This window comes from Dromaius novaehollandiae, chromosome 9, assembly GCF_036370855.1.
Source record: "Dromaius novaehollandiae isolate bDroNov1 chromosome 9, bDroNov1.hap1, whole genome shotgun sequence".
Lineage (NCBI taxonomy): Eukaryota > Metazoa > Chordata > Aves > Casuariiformes > Dromaiidae > Dromaius > Dromaius novaehollandiae.
In genome coordinates, this window is record NC_088106.1 from 26,535,907 (window position 1) to 26,552,244 (window position 16,338).

General features: G+C 40.5%; 1 protein-coding gene across 5 annotated transcripts in view; it reads right to left on the reverse strand.

Annotated features, from left to right (window-relative positions):
- Positions 1-16,338, reverse strand: part of YEATS2 (YEATS domain containing 2) — a 53,284-nt gene that overhangs the window by 3,407 nt on the left and 33,539 nt on the right. For 3 of the 5 annotated variants that reach the window (XM_064516966.1, XM_064516965.1, XM_064516968.1), the window contains 12 exons: positions 15,148-15,306; positions 14,265-14,438; positions 11,910-12,108; positions 9,933-10,064; positions 9,581-9,679; positions 8,378-8,489; positions 7,125-7,198; positions 5,920-5,999; positions 4,719-4,920; positions 3,079-3,305; positions 1,915-1,989; positions 614-687 (listed from right to left, as the gene is read on the reverse strand). In XM_064516966.1, the coding sequence (XP_064373036.1) occupies positions 614-687; positions 1,915-1,989; positions 3,079-3,305; positions 4,719-4,920; positions 5,920-5,999; positions 7,125-7,198; positions 8,378-8,489; positions 9,581-9,679; positions 9,933-10,064; positions 11,910-12,108; positions 14,265-14,438; positions 15,148-15,306 (1,607 nt within the window). The remainder of the gene's footprint in view (positions 1-613; positions 688-1,914; positions 1,990-3,078; positions 3,306-4,718; positions 4,921-5,919; positions 6,000-7,124; positions 7,199-8,377; positions 8,490-9,580; positions 9,680-9,932; positions 10,065-11,909; positions 12,109-14,264; positions 14,439-15,147; positions 15,307-16,338) is intronic. The other 2 variants (XM_026109589.2, XM_064516967.1) reach the window with 2 other exon arrangements.

Sequence of the window (16,338 nt, forward strand, 5' to 3'; positions counted from 1 at the left end):
ACATTATATGTGTGTAAATATACATAAATACATACATGTGCATGTGTATATTATATATATGAAATAAAAATTTAAACTAAGCATTTTCTGAAAGTCTTATTTTTTTCAGTTTCAAGTTATTCCAGAGCATGCTAGTGATTGGCAGTCAAATGTGGGCTAAAGGTTACCATAAAAAGAGTTCAATGTCTGAGCCAGGAAAAATTCTATCAGTAAAATACAGACAAGATTATTTTGGTTGGTTGAGCCCTGGCTGGCCATGGGTAAGTTGCCAGCCTGGAACCTGAACTGGGTATGACTGAGAAGGTTCCTCCATATAGCTCGGTAAAGATGGTTCATCTACTTTTCTCTGTGGCAATACAGGAGAGTCCTGTCTCAGTTTTTCACATGGACTGTCTTTCCCACCCCTTTGTCACCATGGAGCCAGGAGATGACAAACTCCTTATTAAGGCTTTGATCTTCCCAGAATGCAGTTCATACATACATACTGTCCCATGTCATCTGTAAGTCCCTTGCTCATATGTTCTGAGTTGCACAAAATCTGACAAAATTTTTCAAGCAGTTCAGCCCTTAGTGCTGGCATGTAAGCGGTCCAAGAGGAAATAAGCCACCGTACCTGTTGTGAGGAGTTGTCTGGTATGCTACAGCCAGTGCTTGCCGTAGAATATCACTCATAAGCTGTTCAGTGGCCTGTGACAAAAGGCAACATTAGGCGACAGCATTATGGAAAGAGAAAAGCTACATGCTATCTGCTTGAGTATCAGTATAACTGAACACTGGAACTTTGGCTTATCAAATCAGTAGGGGCAGTTCAAGATACCCAAATGATTTTTATTAGCACAGTGATAAGAACTGAGTACACTTAACAGAAAGAAAGGGAGGAGGAGCAGAACTCATGACTGCAGTTGCCCAGCCTGGTTTCTTCCTGGACCTGCAGAGCAGTATGTGCACAGCAGGGTGGATCCAGTATTAACAGAGTTTGTGCTTTGAGAGCATTTTCAGGCCTGGCCTTTTACAAACAATATGTTGTTTTTACACAGAGGATTCAGATATTCTTCTGGGAGTCAGTCCATGCTTGTTAGCCACAGTTTGGGGCTAGCAGGTTTGCGTGTTGCCAAGACACTTGAACAACAGGCTGGCTTCCCAGCCTGGACAGCAGGCGGACAGCAGCCACATGCCCTACACACTTTGCTTAATCTAGGTTCAGTCAGAAGTTAATTAGGGCTCTTGGCTCTCTGTGCCTACATCAAGAGCAGAGCAGAGGTTTCTGGGATGTTCAGTCAGGAAGAGTGGCATAACTGGACATAACTGAAAACCTGGAATCCATTAGCTTTTATAAAAACTGATCTTTTGATAAGCAACAGTCTGTATAAACAACCTCAAAAATTGTCTTTAGTTTGAAATACAGCAAAGCCCTGAGTATGACAGATAAATGGTTCCTTGTACAAGGGAGAAGTTCTGCTGACTTCAGGAATTCAGCAGTGTCCCATTAGAGACAACCCAGGCAAAAAGAAACTGAACAGTATTTAAGAAAAAGATATCTAACCCTCTCACAAAATAATCAAGTCTTCTAGAGGTGTGACAGGTCATCTTTCTTCTTTTACAAATTTGAGGAGTAGGAGAGAGTAAGTGGTACTTTCAAAGTTACAGAATAAGTCAGTATCTTACTGGAGGTTAAGAGCTGCAAATCACTATTCTAAGTCCAAGCCAACAGATCAGCTAGAAACACACACAGAAGTGCATGACTCTCTTCATCCAGCTATGTATCCTTCTATATGTGCACAAAGACTGACATTTGACTCTGCATCTCCTGATTTGACAAATGCCTATTAATATGGACATTCTTTTTTTTTGTTTTTAAACATTACTGGGTTAATACAGCTACAGGAAAGTTATTATTGTGAAGTAATTTTTTACCTTTAAAATCATATCTTCTATTACTGATGCATAAACATTCTTGTGCACCTCAGCAGGCTGAAAAGAAATTCCTATCTAGAAAATATGAGAGGAAAAAAAACCATTTGACAAATTAGTACATCAAGTAACACTACCGACATTTGCTACAGTCCAGATGACAATGAGATAATTTTAGAAACAATCTATCACAATGGGTAGAGTTAGAAAAACAGCAAGCATGCACTGCAAAACTTTAGGGCAGCATAAGCTCAGGCTTCACTTAAAAAAAAAAAAGTTTGGAGAAAATGAACCTAAATTGATTAGAACAGCTTGCAGAGATGTCTCTAAAACACAGAAGAAACAAAAGCAGATTTTCATCTTTGTTACAGAAAGTCACACAAAAACAGACTGCATCTTTGGATTGAGAATGAAAGTTCCTTACATGTATTCAATCCATGTATTTGCACTCTTCCTTGCACTTTACTATGCCAACTGAAACAGTGTTAAACAGTACTCCCGGCACAAAAGTTCAGCATCAAATAGCGTTTCATCTCCCAGTACACTCCCATCATGCCTGCTCCCTTGTCTCCTACATGGCAGGAGACGGGATACAATAGCGAACGGAATTTTTGCCCCTTGAGGTTAGTCTCTGAGGCAGAAAGGGAAATACCTTTCTTTCTGCCATAGCTGCTGCAAGGAACCCCCTCTGCTTCAGTCTCTTGCCCTATACCAGAAAGCATGCTCTCTTTTACTAGCTGAACAAGTCTCCTCTTTCCTTCCAGCTGCTGTGAGAGGAAACCGCTCTCTCCTTTTCCTTCACTCAAGTTTGAACAGGGAGAAGAAACACAAGCAGCAGAGAAGTTTGCTGTGCTCCTGGCTTCACTTCAACTCCCTTCCGGGAGCCACTGGTAACTGCACTGGTCCAAGCAACAAGCCTCAAACTCTCACATGACGGGACAGGAGGCATTCAGTGCAAGTGCTCCTTTTTCCTCCTTTCTCCTTGCTTCTAGCCTTCTGGACAGATTCTGCCCAGCTAAATGTCAAAGGCCAGAGGGGCCACTTTTTCAGGCCATTTATAAAAACCATGCCAAAGCACCCAGAGGGCCAAATAGGTGAACGAAAGGAAAATTTAAGCCACCGCTAGCTTAGCAGCGGTTCTTACTAGCTGTGTGGTGCACTCATTACCTTCTCTGCTGTATCCCTCACAAACTCTGATGCAGGCAAGGAAGCCAAATAGAATTTCATCTCCTCTTGTTTCTCCTCCTGTTCCTTTTTAATGTTTATTTTTAATGGCTCACTAAAGTTGAGAATATCTACTTCCTCTTCATGTTCTGGTTCTCGTTTCAGAAACTGCTGCAGCTCCTCCAGTTTTCGGCACAGCTCCTCACCACTGGTGTAAGATGAAGGGCATTCTGAACAAGAAGCAATCAATTAAACATATGACAGATTATGGGAAAAGTGCTTATAAACAGATATACATCCAAAATATGGTAAGAAATTAAGGTAACTGGAGGTTATTTTTGTAGTTCCTACTATACGTATGGATGAATAGAAATGCAAATAGTCATCAAGAGCCCTCTAATTATGTCCTCATTAAACTCCTGGTGCTTTCCCCCGTTTGCCCCTACACCAATCAACAAGGTTGCACTTCAAACAATACCAGGCTAATGCAAGTGTCCTAAATAGTCTCACAGAAGCATTTTGACAGGCAATCAAAGCATTTTGGCAAGGCAGTCTGATGCTCTTCAACCCAGAGTCTCCAACTTAGAGAAACGGAGTTTTATTGTATAGGCACCATGTAACACTAAGTCATCTTTTGCATTATGACAAGTACTATCATGCTTTTCAAGAAAAATCAGAAGACAGATTTCCAGTGGAAGTATGCAAGGGTAGCCCTGTTCTCTGCATGCTCAACTCTAGCAAGCAAAAAAACCTTTTGTGGAAAGCTACGCAGTAAACAGATTCTTGTTTTCAAGGACAAGCACAAATCTAGTTATTTTGACAAAAAGATTAAAAACTGGATGTAGGCTTCATTTCCACCTTCAACAACTGCAACACAGGACCAAACTTCGCACAGAATAATCAAATCCACACTCTTTTGTGAAATAATCTAAATCCTTCCATGATCAGGACAGAAAAACACTCAGCTTTGGGAAAGGGATTATCTGAAGGTGAAACAAGGGAACCTAAATGGAAAGAAGAGATGAAATCAAAGACAAGTGTTTAAAACAGACTGCAGTGTACCGTGGATATCCCACAGCTATCCCTAGTGGAATAACGTAGCAGCTGTAATAGCACATGAAGGTTCACACAGGGCAATTTACTTTACTTTTGGAAGTAAATTACCCCCCACTGAGCTCCATGCTGCCACTGCCAGACAGCTTTTTGTATCTGAAGCTCATTCAGTTTGTTTGCACAGTAGCCTTTTAACAGAGGCTAAGCTTACCCAGGGGCAGCTCTGGAAGCGTCACTACTCCCTATGCTTACTTCGCGTGCCCACTTACAAATGGTTACACTGTAGAGCCAGGATCATCTCTCACCAGGTCTGTCTACACTGGGCCCACAAGGGCCCCAAAGCACAGCAGAACCCAAAGAGGTGCCAGAGAGCATCAGGATTGGCAGGAGCAAGGGATAGCTTCACTCCTATATTTGCCTTTAGGATCTCTCTAACTTCTGTTACTCCAGGTGAATTAAGTTAAAAGAACAAAGAAAGTAAGAACCTCTTTCTCCTGAAGAACAAGCACAAATGTGCACAAGCACAGTCTTGAGCCGTTCAATGAACAATGCTTTTGGCAAAAAGGAGTTTGCTGTCCCTCCATACTCACCTGGCTCACTGTCTATCTGTGTCAGCACGTCTTCGATCGAGTCCTCATCGTTCCGCAAGGTCTCGGGGTCTGGTGGAGTGTAGCCATGGCATCGACACCAGTGCACCACGTGTTTTGTTTTCAGGGGTGTAACGTTGTGAAACCTGGGGTGCTTCTCTATGATTTCTTGCAGGATCTTTCTCACTGTCATTGCTCGTTGCCACTGACACAAACCAAAGGGAAAGCTCACATTGGCTACAATGTTTAAGGTCAGATTGTGGCCCAGAAAAATAATTTGGGATGCAAGGAAAACAAAAGGAACATCATTTTCCCAGAAATCAGAATAGCAAGGAAAAATAAATGTGGGAGATGGTTGTAATCCTGACATCTTTGGCAGCTCTGGGCAGGTCATGCATCCTCTGCTTTCTCATCCAACCAAAACCTCTAGAAAGAGCCCTGTCTCAGGGACATCCCTTTACAGGGACTAAGACACACTTCTGTCTTGACTTCAACTGTCTCATCTTGCAAGTAACACTTTAAGATAGCACAGTGCAAGAAGCCTACCAGAGCAAAAGATGCTTCTCTACATTTTTGGTTAAACTGTTTGTTCATTTAATTTGGAGACAGCAGAGTGTCTAATCAGTTTATTATTTTCCCTAGACAGGTCTACAGCAAGATGACAAAACTATTAAGAAATAGTGGGACATAACATAACAACCACAATACTAAAAGATCGCGATGAGTTGAGATATTTATCCTTGACGAACTGATAATCTATTTCAGTACTAGCACTTCTTAAGTCAGATTTCTCAATCCTCTTTCTATAGAAAGTAGACATAATCCCACAAAAAGAGGTAAGGAAGACAAAGTATGCTGGGGAAAATTTCCATGACCATGATATACCACAAAGGAATGATGAGTATGAAGTGGTAAAAGGACAGTTTGCAAAAATTCTGATTTTTAAAGTGTTTCAAAAACATCTTTCTTGGAATCAACAGAAAACTGACCTTCAGAGTCCCTTCTATTTGAGAAAGCTTCTGAACAATAAACTGGAGCACTACCTGAACAGCAATCAGTGCATCTTGCAGTGAGGAATGCTTCCATTTAGAATTTGACAGTGCTTCAGAAAACAAAACAGCCAACAACAATGAAGGTTCTGTAATTCAAAAATCCTTCTTGCATCCCTAATGACTGCTTACAAAACACAGGAGGAGAGGATTACCTCGGCTGCCCTCCTCTTCCCAATATTCCAGCTATAGTACTGTTCCACTGAACTGGCACAAAAGGAGCTGGCATCTTCACCTAGAAAGGGCAAAGCCAAAAAACAGTATCAAATTTTAATGACTGAAATCAGATCAATTCTGGATGTGCTGTATTTAATGGAGAGAAAAGGGGAAACGGGTTCTCTGCGTTTCATGCTCACAGGACCCAGGACTGTAACTTTTTCAAATGCTGATACAACTCTTTATAAACACATAGACATGTGCAGCAGACACTTTGGTTTTTAGATGCACAAACAGCATCCCTAGTGGTCAGCATACTCAGATACCTGCGGCCTAGTGCTGTTTTAAGCCTCTCCTTCTCCAAAAAACTCTAATTAAAGGTAGACCTGTAAGACTGTGTTATTGATCAAAGTCTCTTTCTTTTCAAAACACTTTTTGGCCAACAAATTGCAACATAAAAATGGAATAGTGAAAGGTTTCCTGGCAAAACACTGGGAGGGGTCATGCCAGACCAAGCCAGAGATTCATGAATGCTATTATAGGCACCAAAGCAGTATACAACAGAAGCTTTACTGTGCTACCTACTCCTACTTTGCCCACTGTCCTTTCCCTGAGAGGCTCTACCCTACCCAGTCTCCAGGAACTCCTCTTCAAAGTGCATTAGCTACCAGAGAAAACTGACACATTTTCAGCTATGTACATGAGGAAGAGGCATGCTATTATAAAGTGTCATAAAAGATTAAATCAGTTCTCTGTAAACTACCACCTTTGGTTAAAAAAATAAGCAAAGAACAAAAAAACCCCAGCAATAACAAAAACCATATTCTAATGCTGAGATACATTCCCACATTTGCAAGCATTTCTGAAACCCTAGCATAACAGACACGTCTCTAACAATTTTTTTTTTTTTTTTTTTAAGGACAAAACCAGGTAAAAGAGCACCTGCTTGCAGCCATTGTGTGGGCAAATATGACCTATTTCTAATGGAAAAAGAGATTAAAGTTAATAACTGCTGACAACACACTTGACTTTATTGGATGGACTTGAGTCTAAAAAAATCGTTAGAATAACCCCTGAAGTAAACTCTCTAGGACAGTGGCTGTATTTCATTCCATTTTTAGTAATTTTTGTAGCTACAGAGTACACAAAGCATTCTGTTGATGCACTGAAAACAGCAAAACAAGCATTTTCATTCACTGCTTACTTTTTTCAGCAATTAATGGAACCTTCTTCACTATTGCGGTTAAAAGCTGCTGGATGTTCTCCAAATATTCTATGCTGCAAGGAATAGAAAGAATCACAATGAAGAATACTGTTAGAAGTGATGAACCAGATGCACAAGGTTGCAATATCACTGCACTGTTTCTCACAATCTGCAACATTGTTTTGAGAAGATGAGAAGCACCTTTTACTGCAAGTTGGCCCAGCAGGAACATGTGACACTGCATGGCAAGCTTTGTACTTTCTTTTGCTGCTTATTAACCGTCCATCTCTTATGATGTTCCGTTATAGGGAAAGAGTATGCTAACTGGCTCATTTGATGTCATTCAGCACATCTGCTATAACATTAAAACATGTGCTAACAGGAGTTTAAGTACAAATTTTACTTAATCAGTCATAACAAACAGAACTGTATTTTCCATCAGTTATTTTATGACTAAGATAATTCCAAGTGCGTACTGATTTGAGAATTATTCCTGTCTCCTACACATACTCTCCATCGGGCAAATGTCTACAGGGATATGTCAGGATAACAACACTTTTCAAAACATGGAGACAGGAAAGTAAGCCACTGGGGGAATCAAGAGATGTCCTACAGATTGCAAGAAACATACAAACTGAGTTCTGGTGAAAAGCCTCCAGAAACTACTTACAAGAGCATCACAAATAAGGCACTGGACTTCACAGCATCAAATAAACAAACACTTTGATGGTATTTATTATCCAATTCCGATTCTGAGCCAAGTCAGGCCTCATATTAAGTAACTGCAGAAATGTATGAGCTTGACAAGACTAGAGAGGCAGTAAGACAAACAGTTCTCCTACTTACTTTAGATGTTTCTTTTTTAACCTGTATTTCATTGGCCACAGTCTGACCCCAGTAAGAACACACAATGGCAACAGGAATTATGCAAGCAATGATAATCACGGATGATAAAGAGGCTTTAGAAATTTGAGTTTTTAGCAATCCCCTAAACAACTGCAAATCATAAAGTAACTTTCTTCTCTTTCAGCAGCCTTGAATACAAATCCATTTACAAAGAAAATACTGCAGTACTGTCTGAAATGAACGCTAGCCAAGAGGATTAGCAATGATAAAACAGCATATGTAACAGAAGATTTTATACTGTATTTTGGACTCAAATTTCTAATACCATTGCATGCATTCCCAGAATCTCTTCCATTCCCCCTAGTATTCCAAAGATAAGAATTCTCCAGAGAGAAATGAACAATTACTTGATAACATAATTCCCAAGTTCTGAGCTCTCCTCTGTCTTTACTGCTGCTTGGCCTTCTTGGGTTCCCACAGAACTGCAGTTCTGTCCTGCTGAATCAGGCTCCATCTTAACTTCAAAGAAACAGAACACATTTTAAAAGACAAAAAGCATCAGCCAGCCAGACAAAAGTCTTGCAAGCGAGACTCCAATAAAGCTAATAAAATTGTGGACACCACTGATCAGAGCTGCTCTGGTATGCACATCAAGCATAGAAAGAACATATAAAAGAAATCGTACATTTCCAAGTCTGAATGGTCTGCAGACTAAAACAAGTGCCTGGATGTAGCCTCCTTAAACATTAAATAACGCCATTTCTTCTGTTTGCATTCTACTTGTTAAATATGAATAAATCTGACATTGTAAAGAATATAACTCTCGACTATGCTGAAGGAAAGCCACCAAAACATGACTCCCCTTCCAAATCTCAAAATGCTCACATCTCATTCTTTTTAAAAGACCTGCGTGTACATAACAAATCATTCTAACATTTGGTGTATGACTGCCTGATCTAAACTGAATTACCTGCAAACATACACTAGCATTTTCGTAAACTAAGAGCTAGCTAGAAAACTACTAGCATGTTTAGCAAGAAGTGACATTTCTCCAAAATGAAAACTTTCTTTGAGGACATCAACAGTTTTGACATTAGTGCATTTTCTTGCATCTAGGACAGAACTCTGAGATGGTGAGATCGGAGCAGGAGAGCTGTTCTGAACCCAGAATGGCCAGGCAGTCTGGTCGTTCATCTGGGATAGGAGAGACACATGGCAGTTCAGCATGAACTAGACTTTGAGTATTTCACCTCTGGGCTATACACTACTCTGGGAAGTATCAGTAGCTGTGATTACATATGTGCTGCTCTATGCATTTGCACAGCGATGAACTAAAATAATGAATGTTTATACTACTCATGTTACTTTTCCAGAAAATCCCCATTTCTCTCTGTACTAACTTAAACTTTAGGCTTTGTTGAGGGGGAAGTGACAGTTAACTTGCTAGTCTCCAGATCCCGTTTCTATTCCATTTAAATCCTACTAACAGTGGAAATAAAGGAACCCACAGTCACAGGGTCTACTTTTAGAGTCAGGCCACTTGCATAAAGTAGGTATGTACAGAACCAGCATATTGCTATTATTTAACTTGTTGAGAAATTCATTGTTACCTTTAGTGACAGAAGATGCAGAGGGACTAGGGACAACTGTACTGCCTGTTGTGACAGCTGTGACAGCTGAAACTTTGCTGGTAGAAAGCGACTGTATCACTGGAGAGGAATTGGGGGAAAAAAAAAAAAAGAGGACAACAAAGAAAAAAAAAATCAAACTCCAAACACTGACAAATAACCATGCTCAGAAGCAAACACAAAATGTTTGCAATACAAAGCTTAGGGACAAATTCCCTTGCTAGTTTTTCTTCTATCTGTAAACCTTGGACCATGTATGCCAACAGTGACCAAGAGCTATTCTGTGTCAAAGGGGATTTTCAAACGCCATTTACCCTTCTTTTCTGTACTTTACCTTTATTCATAGGCATGAGTATCGTCTGAACACCTCCAGAAGCTGTGTTTACGCCAAGCTGTTTAAGCTGACTGGGAACTGTCAGAACAGCCTGCTGTGGACTAGACTGATTTGAGTGGATTTTTAGCAAACCTGCAAGAAGAAGAGAAGATCAAATGTTAAACAGAACACATTGTTTTCTATGAATAATCTCCAGCTATTTCTATCCCTTTCTGCATGAAGTAGGACGGCACTTAAGCTAGCACTGCCACCCTCTTAACCAGCCACAGTTCACAGTGAACTGTCAGACAAGTTTTTATGGGCATGGATGACTGCAAAAATACTGGGATGCGTTATATGATACAAGTTATATGCTATGTTCCAATATTTCTGAGGCAATATTTATAACCACCTAACTAATCTTAAACAGATTAATAAAAATGTTGAATGGTGAAGCAAAACTCTCTTAGGGCACAGAGCCAGTCTCCAGCAAGCTATTAAAAGCCTGTGGCTTTGCAAGTCTCTTTGCACGACAGTTTACCACACTTTGAGAAAGTGCATCATTTAAATGGTGCCTTGGGGATTGTCCCAAGTGTGACACACAGATGTGTCAGCACAGCACAGCAAGGCACTCAAACAGCAAGGCAAGTAAGCAGGGACATTTTCAACTATCCCTATTAGCCTTATGGGTGGGAGACATTGTTTATCACAAAACAATGGGAAAGATTGAGATTCTGTTGGAAAGTTGCCTTTAAAAATTCAAACCTCAAGAATTCTAACACAGTACTTTTTCTGACCTTGAAAGAACATGTTTCTTTTGGGATTCTTGAAGAAATAATTGCTATAAAACAACTTTTAATGTTGAAGTCAGTGCCTCAGGATTACAAAACAGAACAACCAAAAAAAACAGAAGAAATTCTCACATCTAAACTGCAGTCTTAAGCTGAAAGCCATCTCGAATAGCATATTTCCCACTAAAAACCTTGCTGCTTGGTTTGTAAGAAGGACAATACCCAATTGCTTATTGTAGAATTGTGCCAGTTTTAATAGCCTTTGTTGTACACTTCCAAGCTCTGGGAAACACAAACTCATGAAAAATAAGGCAAGGTTTAGAAGACCGTGTACATAGAAAACCAGTAGAGCTGCTCTAAATGACACTGTCAGATGGGCTCAGTGTCACCTACTTACTTTCTCCTGTATGTGTACGCCTTGTTTCCACTTAGTAAGTGGCCACTTCGACTGAACAGAACATGCCAACAGGTAAATTTAAAATCCAAATGAAGATTTATATTTTTGACCCATGCTACTCAAAACTACATCTGCTCTGTTTGCTCTCCACGATGCAAAAGATACTGGAAGAAAATAAAACTAAGTAAGGAATACGCCCCTTTTACATAGGGACAGTCCGTGTTTATTACCTCATCTTTATTAACCTGAAATATTTCAGATCCCATCTATCTTGCTCTACTTTATGGATTACGACTTTATAGCATCCAATTCCCCCTAATCAATACTTCTCTCCTTTCCAAACCCAACAGAGCAGATGCAAAGCCTCAGGGCCTAGCTCTCCTCATGCAACTTCTCTGACTTCATTGGAGTTTCACTTCCAAAAAACAGGATTAAGCCTGTGGTATCATTGATATTTTGATACTTTCAGTATCCAGTGATACACTGTGCTCTCAAACACGTAGGAAGCATCCTTTAATGAGAACTTGGCATGAAAGCTACAATCCCTCTCAAATACCACTGGGCAACTCGCACTGTTATTTGTATCAGATACAATAAATACACTGATGTGACAGGATGCCAAATTATTTACACATCGCTTTGGCTATGCCAGATGCTATCCTAGTACGGTGTTTTAGAAAGCACGACTTCATTTTCACACATTCACAAGTGCAGGTGACCCTAAATTCTTCTTTTTGCAGTGGAAGACACCTAAAGAACTTACACCCAAGTCTACCTCTCTAAAAGAAGGTCATGAAGAGAGTTCAATACCTGATACAGCAGCTTTTCCAGTCACAGGTGTTGGTGTAGTCACCAGAGAAGCAACACTTACAACAGTAGAAGTAGCAGTCTTACTCACTACTGATGAAGTAGACTGGCCCTGGTTTATACAGATTTGGTGTTGCTGTCCAGACGTTTTTGCTGTAGGACCTCCAGAAGACGATGAACTGGCACCTGCATTATCTATTTGCTGCATAAAAGAGAAAGAGAGCAATATCAAAATCCTATTCATTTCATATGTGATTTAACAATAAGCTCAAAGGAGTATCTTGAAGTAATAAAACCAAATGACTATTTACCTATCATTAAGAAGCAAGAAGTTCTCGAGCGTATATTCAAAAGCTCATACACAATGATGGTATGTACAGAATGAAGGCTGTTTCAAGCAGAAATCAAATGAAATCATGCACACAGAAACTGCTATCACAACTGCTTTGACAGTATCAGGAGCCACGTCCCTTAAATTCAGCAAGCAAGTAAGCCCCCAGATGAGAAATTTGGCCCAGTAATGTTTCATATTTCCCTGCTGCTCAGAAGTCCAGAGGGATCAGTAGAGAATTGGAGCAGAGCTGTTAATGCAGGTGTCTCCACTGACTCAGCCAACAGGTCATGTTTTGTTAGGACACTATGCAGGCCTTAACTCCAATATATATTTGTCATACAGTTATTGAAAGACAGATACTTGCACACTTAGTGGCATTTTGCAGGTAAAGAAATTCAAACAGAAGTCAGTATTATTCTTTCTGAGATAATCTGCGGATTATGCACTATCCTCTATTTTACAATAAATTGACAAAAACAAACACCTTAATCAACTTCACAGAGCCTGTGGCTCTTCTGTTCTTTAGCTGTAGAAACTCAACCTGAATGGCTGGTGTTGTGAATACCATTTTGGTTAGACAGATGTGAGACATTTTCAAATCTGCTCATGAGAGCTGGAAAGGCTCTTCAGTATTCATCAACTCAGACCTCAGGCAGATCCTAGTGTCCCAGCTGCTTTGTGTCCTAGGTAGGGCTAGGAAGGGACAATTAGATGATAATAACTGTCATTAGGAAGCCAGGCAGAGGAAAAGGTTGGGATAAAGAGGTCAGATGGAAAATCTAGATCTCTGCAGCTTCACTGGGAGCTGCAAAAAGTGAGTAGCTTTTAATGAAAATTTCAGTATCTTCACCTATATATGCAGTATACTGCCAGGGTTCAGCCCTCTTCAACAGCAGCGTGGCCTCACACTTAACTCCTTTAGTCTGTGGGGAGGCAGAGGTTAAAGTGGGAAGGCCAGCAGGAATTCTCCCAGTGAGCTACACACTTTCCTTTTTGATGCTTCCTCCCCAGCCCACGAACTCCACAACGTGGACAACCTGTATCAATCAGATATATCGCTGTATCCACTCGCAAGAGAATTCACTCTAGGAACACAAATGCTTTATTTCCAAACTCACTCTACGGGGAACTACCTCCTCCCAAGGCTGCACTACAATTCCCTTGGCGTAAACAGAAAAGACATGCTTTGAACACAGACATATTCAAAGGACCATGAACCCTGCGCATTGCTGGCCTCTGATATCAGTTCTTAGCAGATTCAGCACTAAGCAATGTGAAGAGTCAGTGATCTCGGATGAACCACTGTCAGTCTAATTACTGCTGGCTTTCACTGGCCTACTGGAGATAGATTTTCAGGCATTTTACATCTTTCTGCAACTTTCCGTGTCAGCGAGACAGACTTGATGTTTAAAAGGCCTGAAAATTTGATCTGTATGACTGCAAAAGCTCTGTTTTAGATAAAGCCTCTCCTGCCTACCTGCATTTATAATTCTAATAACTGTAAGAGCAAGAAAGTGAAAGTTTTAGTTTCTGTTCTCCCTTTGTTTTTTCACAGATATTTCATTATTTGTGTAAAACGGCAAACAAGCCAACAGGAAAGGAGCTGTGTTAACTGCACTGGAAAACAAACACAGAGCTGACCAGCCAACAGAGCTGACGAAAAAGAAGGATATCAATGGAGAAAAAGCAGAAGAAGTCCTTTCCTGGGGATTATACTGGCCAGAAACTAAAACAAAATTTTGGTACATGTGCTTGTAACAGCAAAGACCTGGATGCAAATGTTTTACTTCTGAGACTGTATGCAGATTGTTTCTCTTCTGTAAAAGATCCTGAGGAACATCAACAGGAAGGGTCCAAACGCAAAGCAGCACCCTATGCTACGTGGAAGCTGTGACAACTCAAGAGTGAGCAAAGCTGTTTAGAGAGAGACACTTCAAGATAACTTGCACATGCCCTGGGGTCTCCTGAACTTTTGGCTGACCTCTAAGCTCCAATTACAGTATATTGGCAATGCTGTTTCTCACCTGGGCCACCCCATTTGTGGGAAGGGCCACGGCAGAAGTGGCAGTCGTGGTGATAACGCCTCCTGATACTCTCAGCACAGTGGTGCCGGGCTTGGAGAGCTGGGATGAGGTAGGCACTGATTTTATAGAGCCATCTGATATTTTCATCAGTGATGTCTGTCCACTGGGTGCAGCCTTTGAAATGGAATTCAGTGTAAGGTGAAAGGTTGTAATACTGTATTTGTTGTTGCTTTTTTAAGAGACAAATGCTTTTTGTATTAATAAAATATAAAATAGTTTTAATAGTCTTTTCTTTTTCCAGTGAAAGAAGGCATTTTGTGGCAAAAATAGCTGGAACACAAAATTATTACCTCAGACACTCAACTTCATCAATTCAAATTGTCGGCCTTAGAAAAATACACCTACCAATTTTGGACGGTCAACTTCAGACACACTCACGGAGTTTAAATTTCATAGGGACCACTCAGTGCTTTTTAAAAGGGCCTCTGAGGAATCTCAACATGGTCAGGGCCAAAAATTTCAGAGTGTTAACAGGTGTCCCATTTTTAAGGCTGAAATATTTAAGCATATTTTTGTACTGGACCATATTCATTTATTTAATTCCAGATCCTTAAGAAATCCTTGAGGCCATTTACAAACTAGCAATCCAAGCTTACATGTGACCCAATCTGAGAACATGAATAAAGCTGGAAAACTGTGGTCCATTATCTGCTATGAAATTAAGCCTTCATGCACTTTCCTTTCACAGTGTAGCCAGCATTTTAATTATACAGGAAAAAAATCCCACAAGCAGAAAATCTCTCATAATGTGTGGTTGTACTTCCTACATTTTATTTCACAAAATACTGAGTGGTAAGAGAGAAATGTATCGTTTGCAAATTACCTGTGCAAATAAAGCTGTTTTCTGTCCAGTTATCACTTTTAATGCTTGTTGTCCTTGTGTAGAAGATGATCCAACTCCTACACTGCCCTGAACAACTGATGCTGGTGTCAGTTGCTTCCCAGAACTCTGAGGAGAAGGCTGGCCAACCAGAAAAGTTCCCTGCTCCAGAAATAAAGAGTTAGAGAGATCAGTACCTTGAAACACAGTTAAAACAAATCTGAGCATGTCAGTGCAGAATACAAATCTGTAACTGTAATGCAACAGCAACATTTGTAGGTGTTCTCTGTGATGCAAAACAGTATTTTAAGCAGAAGGTTTTTGACATTCTACTTATTTGTTGCATAATCAAAACCACTTGGAATTAAAAAAGAAAAAAAAAAGTCCTCATCTTTGCTGACCCCAGTAAAAGGTCTTAGAGGAAGTCTCCACTTTGTCCAGATCCAAGAGCTAGAAGCTGTCTAGTACCACAAAACATTTTGTCTTTTAAAACACTGCACTGTTAATTACAATGGATCATTCTGCACCCACAGCCAAACACAGCCATCTCTTCTTGGTGCAAAAACCACTTCCTGATGCAAGTAAGGTGTGAAAAAGCCACAGTCTCCTCAGAGCCACCCACTACAATTTAACACACTTCATGTTCTTCAGGTTTATTTGCTGTGACAAATGCTACTTACTTTCCAAGACCAGAGAGGCTACTGCCGGGCTACACAAAAAGGAGAGGGTATTTTGTTGCCTTCTAGTTTAAAAACTTAATCAGTCCTCCTAGAGGGCCACATATTCGGAGCTCAGCATGTCGCAATCAGATCCACAACTGGAGGCCTGCACCTACAATCTGAGGCCTTGCAAGTCTTCCTCTTTCACATCATTATTTAACTGCTATCCTTCAGAGGCTTCTTTCACTCTGTCTCTTGTGGACCCCTTCATACAACCCTCTGTTCTCTAATCTACCTTCCCTACTCAATCTTGCCAGTTCTCTCCAATAGCTCTCCTTCTTCTCCTATCTCTAGTGCTTTCTTCAAGCTCTTACACATCCATCTAAGACAGCTCTTCCAATATCATCTCTGTCATATGACTCTTCTGCAGTCCTGTGCTCTTATTACCTGCCATCTCCTCTCCAGCCACTGCTTGTCCTGGTCTTACTCAATGTTGCTTTCTTAGCCTGCAAGGAGCTGTAAGGGGTACCTTACA